Consider the following 15,175-nt stretch of genomic DNA (forward strand, 5'->3'; position numbering starts at 1 on the left):
CGAACTTTTGGTTGCGTGGGAATTACTTTCAAGTTGCAAAGGACAAGATTTTTTGGATCAGCTTAGATAAGAACACCAAAAGGAATATCTTATTGAGTTGTTTGAAGAATCTTCGCAAAAATAGTTGAAAATACTTTGACAGAACCTTTCGAGCAAATATTTCTAGTGGAAGCTGAAAATCCGATGAATACCCTGTTAAGCATATGTTTGCAGCTTCACCAGTGTTTCTTCATATCTGGTAAATTCTTCATAAATAATTTGTAATACCAGGAGGAATCTTGAAGGAACAGATTTCAGAAGAAGTTCTTATCAATATTATTTCTGGAGGTGCGGTTTTCTGAATTATAAAAAACATTTATTTACTTTGTGATTTGACTGGGAAAATACTCCTGGTTCACTTTTTCAGAAAAAGTCACATTTTTTTTAGTTTTTAAGGAATATTTATAAAAAAATAAAATTTTGTTCAGTGTGTTATCTGAAGCTTATAAAAATGCTTTAAAAGCTCAAAATAATCTCTGAGTTTTGGAAGAATAAAAAAACACTAGCCTTCAAAAAGTAGTCACCATCCTCTTGAGGAGGGGAGAGGTCCGCATGAGACGGTGACAAAAGTTGAAAAGAGGCGAAGATGGCACTGGTCCTCATTACCCACGTACCAGAACCGCCAACAATGGGTTCTAAAAATATAGTGGACCAATAAAAAGCACTACAGGTATACCTCGATTATATGGACTTTTTCAATGCAAAAAAGTCCATATAATCGAATTTTCCATATAATCGAAGCAACTTTTTTTTTCTCAAAATGTGTGTTCAAAGATTAAATTTGTCTTAATACAATACAAAAATATCAATTTTCTGCATTACAGTATAATTCGCATGTTTTGGCCCATTTTATGATGATTCAGTAGTTGTTGAATTTTTTTAAGAACTTAACCGTTTCCAGCTGGCTTGCATACCATTCTAAGGTTACGTTAATAATGAAGACTTCGCTTAGCCTACATACTTAACATAAATCGCCAAATTCGGTAAAATTTTACCGAAATCTCAACTGTTCAAATCAGCAAAACTGTTCGGTAAATAATTTTACTGATTTCCGGTGATTTTGACAGTTGACCAATGGAAAAAATTACAAAAAATCTGTAAAAAAAATTTCCGAACAGTTCTGCTGTTGAGATTTCGGTAAAATTTACCGAATACTGTGAAATGAGTTAAGTGTGTAATATGGACACAATAATATACTTAGCCACGAATTCTGACTACAGTGCAGACCTGTTTTATTTCCAAAGCAAATATTATGCGTCCGAGAAAGTTATGTTTTCGCTTCAAAAATAAACTTATCCTTATTCGATCGCAGCAAATTGAATTCGACGGAGAATTCAGTACTATTGTCTGCTATTGAAAATTTGCCGGATTTTACTATGGGCTCAGACGTTATGGCCAAAATACATTTTTTTATGTTAGAACCTGTTGTAAATATTTTGGATTATGTTTGTATGTTGAGGATGAGCCTCCTGTAATCCCGTTTCAAGATAAATTGTTGATAATATTTTGGAATTTGTTCCTATGTTAAAGACAAGCCCCCCTTAACCTAAATTTAAATCTACTCGCGTTTTCAAGGACGCCCCTCTCAATACGAAAGTAGCGCACATATGTGATTTTTATTATTCAACGCATGCTGTTAATGAAAATAATAGTTGTGCGTTGCTTCCGTATTGAGATTTAAATTTGGATTCCAGGAGGCTTGTCTTTAAAGAAGGATCGTACTTTCCGACGAGTTTAAAAACTAAAATGGCCTGCGTACTATTAAAACCGGGTATATTTTTATTGATTTTATTTTCCGTCGGTCCATTTCCTCCCGAAGACAACGGCTGATGCCAGGAAGACTCCATTTGAGCCTTTCATATCGTACTCAAAAATGCGAACGGCGTGGCTGAAAAAAAAAAGCTTTTACAAGTTTAAAGCTCAAACTAAAGTTTTTCGAAAGTTTCCTTTTTTTGGAAATATGTTTATCCGCTACTATGAGTTCATTATTTCACCCTACACTACAATTTTGTTGGGGAGCTTCCTTTCGCGTTTCCCCAACGCTTTTGTTATTGGCAGTAGCTTCTGACTGAACAACGGAATGAAAAACTAGACATCGTTACCAAAGTTTACGGTAATAATTATTTTTAAAAATAACTGAGCACATTCTTCATTATATTTATATTGTCTTAATTCAATCAATTAAAATTCAACACAAGATTGAAATAATTCAAAGACTTGTTTCCAGCAACATTGGTAACCTTCTTTAAGCAGCAAATCATTTGAGAACTGCTAACTTACATTCCAGATACTCAAATTATCTTCCTCCTGTACAGCATCAGTATAATCCGCAAACCTTGAGTCGAACAAATATAAATACCGGGATATTTAATAACATGTATTTGAATGTAAAGACTGTTGATTTTTCAGTTTCTTACAGTTTAAATAATAATCCATTTCGTCCAAAAAAATAATGCCAGGTTCGATACTTTACGTAATAGCCATTGAAATAAGCTTTTCCAGTTTCCTGGGAAAACTGCGAAAAAAACATATTTGGTCAAATTTGCTGGATGTTAATGCGTCATCCGCCTCTCGTTCAATTCCATTCCCTACACTTAACTCCACGTACCAAGGGTAGAAAATGGTTTGTTAGCGAAGATCTAACAGCTTGATACGGACATCTCATCACTCGCTTCTCAGACTGTCAATTCACATCAAGTTTCCATATAACAGTTTCCATATAACACCTAAAATACTCGTTATCGTTCCACAACTCTTTGTAAGGACGTGGCCGTGGTAGTTGTTGATTCATAAAATACACAAATGCAATGAAATTTGCACCGTGAAATTGGTAAATCAATCTAGTCAGCCGATCATATGATTCAATGTGTGGTTTCATCATATGTAACTTTTGAAACACGCCTTCTTGGCTTTTTTGTCAGAATGTACCTTAATAAATATAGAATCAATGTAAAATGTGACGTAGAATATTCAACGGGTATTTAAAACCTCTAGACACGAAAAAATTTGAGCAAAAAAAAAAATGTCCATATAATCGAGGTAAAAAGTCCATATAATCGAAGTCCATATAATCGAGGGTCCATATAATCGAGGTAAACCTGTACTCGGAAATACCGCAATAAAATAAAAACATAAATTTCACATGCATTTTAAAATGTACATTAATGTACTCACGCTAAATCCTTAACCTAAAGTTTATTCTGTGTGAGTGTCATTATAACCATGTAACCTTTGGCGGCCTTGCAGTGAATGAAATATCGTTGGAGGATATATTAAGGATCACCTTATTGCCACTTAGATGATACAGTTGTTTCGTATCAGAATTGTAGTAATAGAGCAGTGAACTCAGTAGATAAGGATTTTAGAAATTTCATCAGGCCCAGGGCCTTTAGCCGCATCTAAACCTTTCAACGGATAAAAATAGCATTTACATGGATTTGGCGAACAGTAATATCACTGAAAGAATCAGCAAAGAGCTCAAGCTATTGGTAATTAGCAGAAAACTTTTCGTAACGTGTTGTCTGAATGTCATGTCCGTTGTCTAATGCTAGGTGTTAAGTATTCTTTTTTTTTGTCTTTTTTTAGGAGACTTTCAGCCCGAGGCTGGCTCATCTCCACATGTAAAGTATTCAGTCAGTGTGATCTCTGGTGAAAGACGGTGAACGTGTCTTTTTAATGGGGAAAAGCACGATTTGATTTGCTCAAGAATGCTTCGGAAAATCATGAACGTTCATTTTATTATTTTGCATGACCCCTAAATAGAGTATTGACTTAATATAGAAGAAATGTGTTCTTATTAATAGTCATGCAGCGTGCATCTACAGCTGTGATTCAATAAGTCAGACGAAAAAAATTAAGATGTCAGACAACCGTATTCAAATACACTAAAGATTCTTTGAAAAGAAAATATTAAATTTGTTCAGATCTGTTTTATTTAGTATTTATGCGAGACTGAAACGGAATCTCATAATACCACGCAAAAATAAAATACCAGTAACAGTTCCGTTGCAAACGATTCTAAACAAACACGACCGGCGGTATGCCGACAAAATTTATGCTTATTTTTCGTGAGTTATGTCGATGAATAGATGCGCTGAAAAAAAAACGTTTCCCATTTCAGATTAACTTGGAAAGAATTGCTTTGTAATGCCAAAATTAAAATACTCCATCCATTTTGCTTCACAATAGCCATTTTGATCCAAGACGATGGAACTTTACGGTCGGAAAAATTGTTCTCGGCCATTGATAGGTTAATAGAGGCCATTTTTCGCCGGGCACTTCTCGTTCGCGACTGGCAGAGGAATACAAATGACCTAATAAGCTTTTGTGCTCAATGTGGATGAACATCTTGTGGTTGAAAAAAAAAAAGGAAAATGAAAAGAAATATGTTTGCCAGCTACTTTGCCTCTACTGCTGGTAAACTGTTGAAAAGGTCGCACCAGTAGGAAATTGTAAAATTCGCACCCACGGCAGAAATTCGCTGAATAATGACTTTGCAGACCCGTTTCGCTTTTCTGTTGCGTAATATGAATAGTAAATTAATAGCATCGAGTTGATTTCCACGTAAGGGAAATTAAAGCCTTATAGGCGTACTATGAAATGTAAAACTGAAAATAAGTGCCTTATGTGGAAAATATACTTCTTTTTATTTTCTTTTCTTTATTTAGGGTATATACAAAAATTACATTAGGAATTTGCCGATGTTTTTCAACCACCCACCCCCACGTAAGTTTTTTTTACTTTTTTCATATGAAGCGTAAGCAAATGGCAGTCTCCCAATAACCCCCATAATTGCTTACGTAATAAGTGTACGGCCCCTATCTAAGGATATTTAGTCTGTGTTAAATAAAAACTATAAGATATTGACGGTTCTGTGCAATACACGCACAACTCGAAATGGAATGTATAAATGTACAGAAACGACGTTTTAAAATGTTCGCGCAATAAATGAAACCTCAATACTTATGTGATTATTTCGAATTATGTACATGGATATTTTTGCATGCATATATTGATAAGAAAGAATTAGTTTTGTGTGTTTTATTAAAAACTTTGGAAAAACTATATATTCGAAAATTTTCTACAAATATTCCGAATAATCGTACAATTTTAAAATTAGCCTAACGACCTGGGTCGTCAGGTGAAACTTCTTACTATTTTCCGTGCTATATTATCGAAATGTCTAAAATTTGGTCGTCGATATGGTCGGACATGGTCAGATATATGCGATTCAGCAGAATCCTAACCATCCCAAAACCAGAACTGAAAAAAATTAAATATCATTCAATAAGTTGTCCAAATACCACGTGGACAGTTTAGAGGGAGAGGTGTATGGCGAATGTCCACGGTTTATATTAATTTTTGAAAATTTATATGAGCAGTCGTCCATGCTGGGGGAGGGGGGATCTTAAACTGACCAAAACCTGTCCACGTGGTATATGGACAGCCCCTGATTTGTTTCGTACGTGTCAGCAATTGTCCAAATGCAACTTTCTGAACAACGGACGTCGTTCGACAGAATTGCGACCGCACTTATCTGTAGCCCAAACCTTTTGTGAATGTAGCTGTCAATTTTCTTTACGTAATTTGATCAAATTTTCCGTACACCCATTTCTCCGTATGAGCAGCGTACTATGCTTCAAGAATAAACATATTATTAAAGTATACGAAAGGCGTAAATATTCAAGAAGATACACATCTGATCCTCATTCGGTAAGCTGCGTTCAATAACCATGAATTCAAATGCATGATTTGATATATGATAATTATCAGATTTTGGTCCCTATAGATAACCATTTTTGAGATTCAAATGCGGCACAATCATTGCTCGGTTCTGAACATATTCAGAAAGCATTTTTACTAGACAGCAAGCTTTAGATAATGGAATTGCGATAAGCCTACTCACCTTCGAATGAAAATTCGTTGTCGTCTATTATGTCCTGGATCGAGCGCGGTGGCACTGGCGGAGTACTGCTGGCAGCTATATAGCTGGGAATGTCTGATGCTGCCCGATTACTGGATGGGCCTCCTTGCAGCTTAGGTGCCGGTCCGGGTGGAATTGCATCCGATTCACGGAAAAACTGGTCCTCGTCGTACAGTGTGTCGTGGTCCTGCTCCAAGTCACTCTGCAGTGGCTCGTCCGCCTCCGGTGCTGCTTCGAAGCGATCCTTGAGCACCTTTCGAGGCACTGTTCGCACGATGGAGCCAATGAGCCGCACCGAAATGGAAGGAAAGTATAGTATAATGGAAAACTAATTTAGTTAAACTTGTGGCGATAATCGTGTTTCGTTGGCACACCAACGCAAATCATAGCAGAGATGAAAACAGCTCAGCAGAAATATAATTAACATGATACTAACCACATGTGTAAACAACTTTTAAATACATCCTCGAGTCTGCCCGACACGGCTTACCGAAAGTTGTGCTATCTGCTGACAACGTGCATTTTCTCCGACCGTGGCATTTTTGCATGACAGTCTCGGTGGCGTAAGACGCAAGACATGCTGGAATAACAGGCACCCGTCAGTTTATAAACTCATTAAAACGTGTGTTGTATGTATGATATGCAGCGTGCATGAGCGGAAGAGCTTGAGGAAGTTTCGTTTTGCTTCGTAGCCCGTGTGGATGGACAGGACCTTTGCCAGGATCTCCCACAGTTTGCTCGAGAGATAGTTCCTGCCACCCAGCCATGTGAACCATAGTGACGGCACGTTGTTGGCAAGTGCAACTTTCAAGTTTGGAATCTTTGCTACTAATTGAGTCTCACTAACTGACATGTGCTAAGCGAATCAGATTCGCTTCCAGACAGGGGTGAAACAGTTAGGTGAAAATTGGGTTGAATTCATGTCAGCTTTCGAGACAAAGTGAAATGGAACCAATTTTATGGCACCGAAATAGGCGGAGGTAAGAATGGCTCTAGGGGGCACATGAATTGCTTTTATGGATCGTCTGAAGGTCGGAATAGGTGTTAAAAAGGTACTCTTATAATTTAGTTTTCTCCATTTTTAAGACAAGACATTTTAAGCGCTTCAACCTTTACTCGATACCGACTGAGGGATCGGGATCAGGTTCCAATTTGAATCGTGACGTGGCAAATGACGATTTTGGCATATTTTGTTCTATTATGGTTCTTGCTACTTGGTTTATAATACTTTTTTTTATTAGGGGAACTGGGGGTAGGACGCCCACGTTAAGGAAAATGCCATTTTTATCAATGAAAACCACCATTTCAGACAGTTTTCATCAGCGCATACTGAAGAACAGCATATCTGCGACTGACTACCGATAACAGATATCTAATTGTCCATTTTATTGCACAGAAATTTGATTTTTAAAAAGCACCCGAAAAAAAATGATTTTGAAACCATGCGGGTGAGATGCGCCAGTCGATGGGTTTAAACGCGCATGTGCTTATCGTACTGATTTTCATTTTAATTGCCTACATTAAGGCAATTAACCGAATGTTTCAGCTGTTTCGGTCATACGAAATGAGCATGGGCGTAATGCCCCACACCGACCTCAGAAGTTTGAAGGCCCATAAAATCGTTTTAAAACAATTTTTGACGACGATTTCGTGTGGAACATAAAGAACACGAGTAAGCAGCATGGCTCATGGCTCAATTATTAATTTATCAATGTATAACAGCGACAGAAAGACTAAATTCCACCGAGCTAGAATTGCATCAAAACACGCAAAAATCGTTTTTTCGAGTTTTTCATGTATAACTAGAGAAAAATCATGAAATATATGTATCCAATGGCAATATTTTTCATTGCTTTATCGTATAGACTATTGAAAATAATCAAAATGGGGATATTTAACCTTATTCAGGGGTGGCGCGTTTTAACCCCTATGGGCGTGCTACCCCCACTTCCCCTATATTTTCAATTGAGTGATTTTCTCTGATGATCTCTGATTCATGCATTGTCATGTTTCAAATTACTCATTTTTGGTGTTATTCGAATCTTATGAAACCCTAATAAAACCTGTTATAGCCAAGATTTCGCCAATACGAACTTCATCGGACATATCGGGTAAGGATAAATGCTTATTTCAAGCAGTGATAAATGAATCAATGAATTTGATACACTACATCTTTAGATTTATAGATTTAAGATTTAAGATTTTAGATTTAAGATTTATTTAAAGTGTATGGAATGACCGGCTCTTGACATAAAAATCAAAAATCCCCCACCCGTAATGATACTCACTTTCTTCCTTCACGCCCTGCGGCTGGGCACACTGCAGGCTCTCGTACTCAGTCCTGCCGAAGCTGGCACTGTAGATCGCTATCCTTGAGTATGGATTGCAAATTAATTGAATAACATCGTTCTCGCATGCTATTTTGCTGCGAAATTCATCTGCAATAGATTTAAGGAGAAAAAAAGAGAAAATAAACTTTTGGTATGTAGGTGAGGGTCGCTAGCTATAAGCCGGAGCAGTCAAAGGGGGAAATGCAAACTTTGCCGAACTGAAACGCAATGCAATGCAATGCTTCTGGAGTAGCAGTGCAACTGCATGAGCATGGCATTGTGAATGCGAACGCGAAGCTATGTAAACAGCGCCATTCGACGAAATTGAAATAATTCAAGTTATGTTTTCCGTTTCAATGGAGTTAAACATTCCGTGGCGGTGACGCGGCTGGATGCAAGCTGGCTTTGGTGGGTGTTCTAATACTCGATCCGAAAAGAGAGCATGATGAAGCGTTCGGTCGCATAGAATGTCAACCGCAAGTAATAGTTGGGGTGCAGCACCGACTGGAAGTTTGTCGTTTCGTTACTCAGAGGCTGAGTATGTATTTGATTTATTCACAGGACCTGCTAGCTGGAGTAGATACTCGGCTTAGTTTCTGCCAGCCATCGTAGCCCAGAAGATCCACTATTTTCAACTTTTCTTGGGTGTTTTTAAGACGGTCATGATAATTTCTTAAATCGACGTAAAAAACTACCACACCCAGAAAACAAATCTTATGATTATTTTATAAGCTTTTTATACATATACAATTCATACTGTATTAAAATTATACAAAATTGTTAGATTTGAATTCCAATGTAATGTTACTGCTGAAATTGTACATGCCAAAATGTTATACAGTTTCTGTAAGATTCTTATGTAGAATTGTATTAAAATCTGCCATCCGCTTATGAGGTTAAAATAGCCTATTAGTTATGATGCACGGGGTCTTCAAAGATTTTTTTTTCACAAGGTGTTGTTCACAGGTCATGGTGTGCTAGGGTAAATGGTCCGACGGTTGTGAGTGTACCAATAGTTGCGGTAGTGCCCTTTACGCAAAAATTGCTGTTTTAACGCAGCAACCTGCTTCGTTGATCGATTTATTGACATACCATAACTCAAAACAACAAATTGCAGACGTGAAATTCGATATAAATCGGTAAATATCATTATATTACTTTATTATTTTATCACCTTTGCACCAATAGTTGCGGTGGTGTTCCTATAGTTGCGAGCTCCATGAGAAAACAATGGGATTCGCAACTATAGGAACGCAAATTAAAAATTACTGCAACTATGGGAGCAATGTTCCAATACTTGGAGGACTAATTTTAGGTGAAACATTCGCATTCTGGAGCCCAAGCAACACCTCTTGTTTCTCAGTGAGTAACAACAACTGTGGTGTGACTTACTGAAGGTCTGACTTATGCACAATGCGTCGTATTTGGAACTCCTTTGTGACATAAAAAGCGCAAGAGGTGGAGCCTATTTGCAACATCTTGCGGCTACAATGAAAATAAAAACACAAAAACTAACCGGGAATCGAACCATGGACCTTGAGATTTGCAACCTTCTACTATAACACCATCACACCAACAATTCTATTTGGAGATTCTGCTACAAGTGCACTACATAAACAACAAAAACATTTGTAACTTCATTGTACCTTATACGGAACATGCAAGGGACTGTCAAAAATAAAATACTGCTCAGCTGAGTTCAAAGTGTTTTGCAACATATCAGAAACATTGTAGTAACAGCAATGAACTGAAGTGTTATTAATTCTGCAACTTATCTGTTTTGTTTCTGATATGAAACACATCGAATTTTAAACCACCCAAGAAGTCAGATGGGTAGAATATTGCGACGCCACTTAAATGGAAATGAAACATTGTGTTTTTCTGAAACTGGGAAGTGGCTTTAATGTGACTCGATGTATTCCCAGTGTCTTCTATGCAATTTATTAGGAACAAACACCTATTTGAATGCCCTCCTTAGCCTATTTGGGGCCCTCCTTAGCCGTGCGGTAAGACGCGCGGCTACAAAGCAAGACCATGCTGAGGGTGGCTGGGTTCGATTCCCGGTGCCGGTCTAGGCAATTTTCGGATTGGAAATTGTCTCGACTTCCCTGGGCATAAAAGTGTCATCGTGTTAGCCTCATGATATACGAATGCAAAAATGATAATCTGGCTTAGAAACCTCGCAGTTAATAACTGTGGAAGTGCTTAATGAACTAAGCTGCGAGGCGGCTCTGTCCCAGTGTGGGGATGTCATGCCAATAAGAAGAAGAAGAACCTATTTGAATGATGTTGCGCGTGCTGCTCGGGAGGAACCGATGCAGTGCTGTCATGGTGGTTACTCCAAGTTACTCACTGAGTAACCAGCTCTCGGGACCAAAAAAATTTTTTGTTTTTGCCCTCTTTTCACCGAAACGAAAAATAATTTTCTTCTGAAAAATTGTCCGCTCTCTAAGATCGCTTTTACTGCTCCTACCATTCTGAAATCGTTCCCCCTTATATTCTCCATGTATCCTATTCGGGATTCCCGCTCCCCTAGAACGTATTATTCGAACATTTTGCACCCCCGTAGATTTTGAAATATGTCCTCTGCAGGATCTCCGCCCTCCTATACGAATCCCTCTAACTGATTTGCGCCTCCTTAGATTAAAAAAAAGTCCTCTACGGGATCTAGAACGTATTATTTGAACTTTTTTGCGCCCCCGTAGAATTTATTTAAATATCTTCGTCCTCCTATACGTATTCCACTAACTTTTTTTGCGCCCCCGTAGATTTCGAAATATGTCCTCTACGGGATTTCCGCTCCCCAAAAACGTATTACTCGAACTGTTAGCGCCCCTGTAGATTTAAAAATATGTCCTCGGCAGGATCTCCGCCCTCCCATACGTGATCCTCTAACTTTTTTTGCGCCCCTGCAGATTTAAAAACATGTCCTCCACGGGATTTCCGCTCTCCTAGAACATATTATTAGAACTTTTTTTCGCCCCCGTGGATTTAGAAATATGTCCTCTGTAGGATTTCCACCCCTATATGTATTACTCTAACTTTTTTGCGCCCCCTTAGATTTCAAAATATGTCCTCTATGGGATTTCTGCGTAAAACGTATTTTTCGAACTATTTGCGCCCCCGTACATTTTGAAATATTTTCTCTACAGGATCTCCGCCCTCCTATACTTATTTCTCTAACTTTTTTGCGGCCCTTAGAAATCAAAATATGTTCTCTACGGAATTTCCGCTCCCCTAGAACGTATCATTCAAACTTTTTTGCGCCCCCGTGGATTTAGAAATATGTACTCTGAAGGACCTCCGCCCTCCTATACGAATTTCTCTATTTTGTGCCCCTGTAGATTTTGAAATATGTCCTCTGTAGGATCTCCGCCCTCCTATACGTATTCCTCTAATTTATTTGCACCCCCTAAGATTTCAAAATATGTCCTCTACGGGATTTCCGCTCCCCTAGAACGTAATTTTCGAACTTTGCAAGCCCCCATAGAATTAGAAATATGTCCTCTGTACTCCTATACGCATTCCTCTAACTTTTTTTTGCGCAACTGTTGATTTAAACAAAAAAATCCGCTTCCGATTTCCGTATTGTTCGAACTTTTTTGCGCCCCCGAGGATTTAGAAATATATCCTCTGCAGAATCTCCGCCCTCCTATACGTATTCCTCTAACTTTTTTGCGCCCCCTAAGATTTCAAAATATGTCCTCCACGGGATTTCCGCTCCCCTAAAACGTATTATTCGAACTGTTTGCGCCCCCGTAGATTTAGAAATATGTCCTCTGCAGGATCTCCATCCTCCTATAAGTGTTCCTCTAACTTTTTTTTGCGCCCTGGTGGAATTAAAAAAAATTGTCCGCTTCGGGATTTCCACCCCCTAGAACGTATCATTCAAACTTTTTTGCGCCCCCGTGCATTTAGAAATATGTACTCTGAAGGATCTCCGCCCTCCTATATGTATTCCTCTTACTTTTTTGCGCCCTGTATATTTTAAAAAAAATGGTCAGCTTCGGGATATCCGCCCCCTAGAACGTATTATTCGATTTTTTTTGCGCCCCCGTAGATTTCAAAATATGTCCTGTACGGGATTTCCGCTCCCCTAAAACGTATTATTCGAACTGTTTGCGCCCCCGTAGATTTAGAAATATGTCCTCTGAAGGATCTCCGCCCTCCTATACGTGTTTCTTTAACTTTTTTTGCGCCCCTGTAGATTAAAAAAAAATTGTCCTCTTCGGGATTTCCGCCCCATAAAATGTATTATTCGAACATTATTGCGCCCTCATTAATTTAGAAATATGCCCTCTGCTGGATCTCCGCCCTCCTATATGTATTCCTCTGACTTTTTTGCGCCCTGTAGATTTTAAGAAAATTTTACGTTTCGGGATTTCCGCCCCCTAGAACGTATTATTCGAACTTTTTTGCGCCCCCATGGATTTGAAAATATGTCCTCTGCAGGAACTCCGCCCTCCTATACGAATTTCTTCAACTTTTTTGCGCCCCCATAGATTTCAAAATATGTCCTCTGTGGGATTTCCGCTCCCCTAGAACGTATTATTCGAACTGTTTGCGCCCCCCGTAGATTTAGAAATATGTCCTCTGAAGGATCTCCGCCCTTCTATACGTGTTCCTTTAACTTTTTTTGCGCCCCTGTAGATTAAAAAAAATTGTCCGCTTCGGGATTTCCTCCCCATAAAATGTATTATTCGAACATTATTGCGCCCTCATTAATTTAGAAATATGCCCTCTGCTGGATCTCCGCCCTCCTATATGTATTCCTCTTACTTTTTTTGCGCCCTGTAGATTTTAAGAAAATTTTCCGCTTCGGGATTTCCGCCCCCTAGAACGTATTATTCGAACTTTTTTGCGCCCCCGTGGATATGAAAATATGTCCTCTGCAGGATCTCCGCCCTCCTATACGAATTTCTTCAACTTTTTTGCGCCCCCGTAGATTTCAAAATATGTCCTCTACGGGATTTCCGCTCCCCTAAAACGTATTATTCGAACTGTTTGCGCCCCCGTAGATTTAGAAATATGTCCTCTGAAGGATCTCCGCCCTCCTATACGTGTTCCTTTAACTTTTTTTGCGCCCCTGTAGATTTAAAAAAATTGTCCGTTTCGGGATTTCCGCCCCATAAAATGTATTATTCGAACATTATTGCGCCCTCATTAATTTAGAAATATGCCCTCTGCTGGATCTCCGCCTCCTATATGTATTCTTCTTACTTTTTTGCGCCCTGTAGATTTTAAGAAAATTTTCCGCTTCGGGATTTCCGCCCCTAGAACGTATTATTCGAACTTTTTGCGCCCCGTGGATATGAAAATATGTCCTCTGCAGGATCTCCGCCCTCCTATACGAATTTCTTCAACTTTTGCGCCCCGTAGATTTCAAAATATGTCCTCTACGGGATTTCCGCTACCCTAGAACGTATTATTCAAACTTTTTTGCGCCCCCGTGGATTTAGAAATATGTCCTCTGCAGGATCTCCACCCTCCTATAGGTGTTCCTCTAACTTTTTTTTGCGCCCTGGTAGAATTAAAAAAAAATTGTCCGCTTTTGGATTTCCGCCCCCGAGAACGTATTATTCAAACTTTATTGCGCCCCCGTAGAATTAGAAATATGACGTCTGCATGATCTCTGCCCTCCTATATGTATTCCTCTTACTTTTTTGCGCCCTGTAGATTTTAAAAAAATGGTCAGCTTCAGGATATCCGCCCCCTAGAACGTATTATTCGATTTTTTTTTGCGCCCCCGTAGATTTCAAAATATGTCCTCTACGGGATTTCCGCTCCCCTAAAACGTATTATTCGAACTGTTTGCGCCCCCGTAGATTTAGAAATATGTCCTCTGAAGGATCTCCGCACTCCTATACGTGTTCCTTCAACTTTTTTTGCGCCCCGGTAGATTAAAAAAAAATTTTCCGCTTCGGGATTTCCGCCCCATTTAATGTATTATTTGAACATTATTGCGCCCTCATTAATTTAGAAATATGCCCTCTGCTGGATCTCCGCCCTCCTATATGTATTCTTCTTACTTTTTTTGCGCCCTGTACATTTTAAGAAAATTATCCGCTTCGGGATTTCCGCCCCCTAGAACGTATTATTCGAACTTTTTTGCGCCCCCGTGGATATGAAAATATGTCCTCTGCAGGATCTCCGCCCTCCTATACGAATTTCTTCAACTTTTTTGCGCCCCCGCAGATTTTAAAATATGTCCTCTACGGGATTTCCGCTCCCCTAAAACGTATTATTCGAACTGTTTGCGCCCCCGTAGATTTAGAAATATGTCCTCTGAAGGATCTCCGCCCTCCTATACGTGTTCCTTTAACTTTTTTTGCGCCCCTGTAGATTAAAAAAAATTGTCCGCTTCGGGATTTCCTCCCCATAAAATGTATTATTCGAACATTATTGCGCCCTCATTAATTTAGAAATATGCCCTCTGCTGGATCTCCGCTTCGGGATTTCCGCCCCCGAGAACGTATTATTCAAACTTTTTTGCGCCCCCGTAGAATTAGAAATATGACGTCTGCATGATCTCTGCCCTCCTATATGTATTCCTCTTACTTTTTTGCGCCCTGTAGATTTAAAAAAAAATGGTCAGCTTCGGGATATCCGCCCCCTAGAACGTATTATTCGAATTTTTTTGCGCCTCCGTAGATTTCAAAATATGTCCTCTACGGGATTTCCGCTCCCTTGAAACGTTTTATTCGAACTGTTTGCGCCCCCCGTAGATTTAGAAATATGTCCTCTGAAGGATCTCCGCCCTTCTATACGTGTTCCTTTAACTTTTTTTGCGTCCCTGTAGATTAAAAAAAATTGTCCGCTTCGGGATTTCCTCCCCATAAAATGTATTATTCGAACATTATTGCGCCCTCATTAATTTAGAAAT

At 39.0% G+C, this 15,175-nt stretch overlaps 1 protein-coding gene across 4 annotated transcripts in view; it reads right to left on the reverse strand.

Annotated features, from left to right (window-relative positions):
• LOC134225949 (protein eva-1) overlaps positions 1–15,175 on the reverse strand; it is a 586,714-nt gene that overhangs the window by 18,720 nt on the left and 552,819 nt on the right. For all 4 annotated transcript variants that reach the window (XM_062706410.1, XM_062706406.1, XM_062706407.1 and 1 more), the window contains 3 exons: positions 8,251–8,400; positions 6,399–6,542; positions 5,945–6,226 (listed from right to left, as the gene is read on the reverse strand). In XM_062706410.1, the coding sequence (XP_062562394.1) occupies positions 5,945–6,226; positions 6,399–6,542; positions 8,251–8,400 (576 nt within the window). The remainder of the gene's footprint in view (positions 1–5,944; positions 6,227–6,398; positions 6,543–8,250; positions 8,401–15,175) is intronic.

Source organism: Armigeres subalbatus, chromosome 3 (assembly GCF_024139115.2).
Source record: "Armigeres subalbatus isolate Guangzhou_Male chromosome 3, GZ_Asu_2, whole genome shotgun sequence".
NCBI classification, from domain to species: Eukaryota; Metazoa; Arthropoda; class Insecta; order Diptera; family Culicidae; genus Armigeres; species Armigeres subalbatus.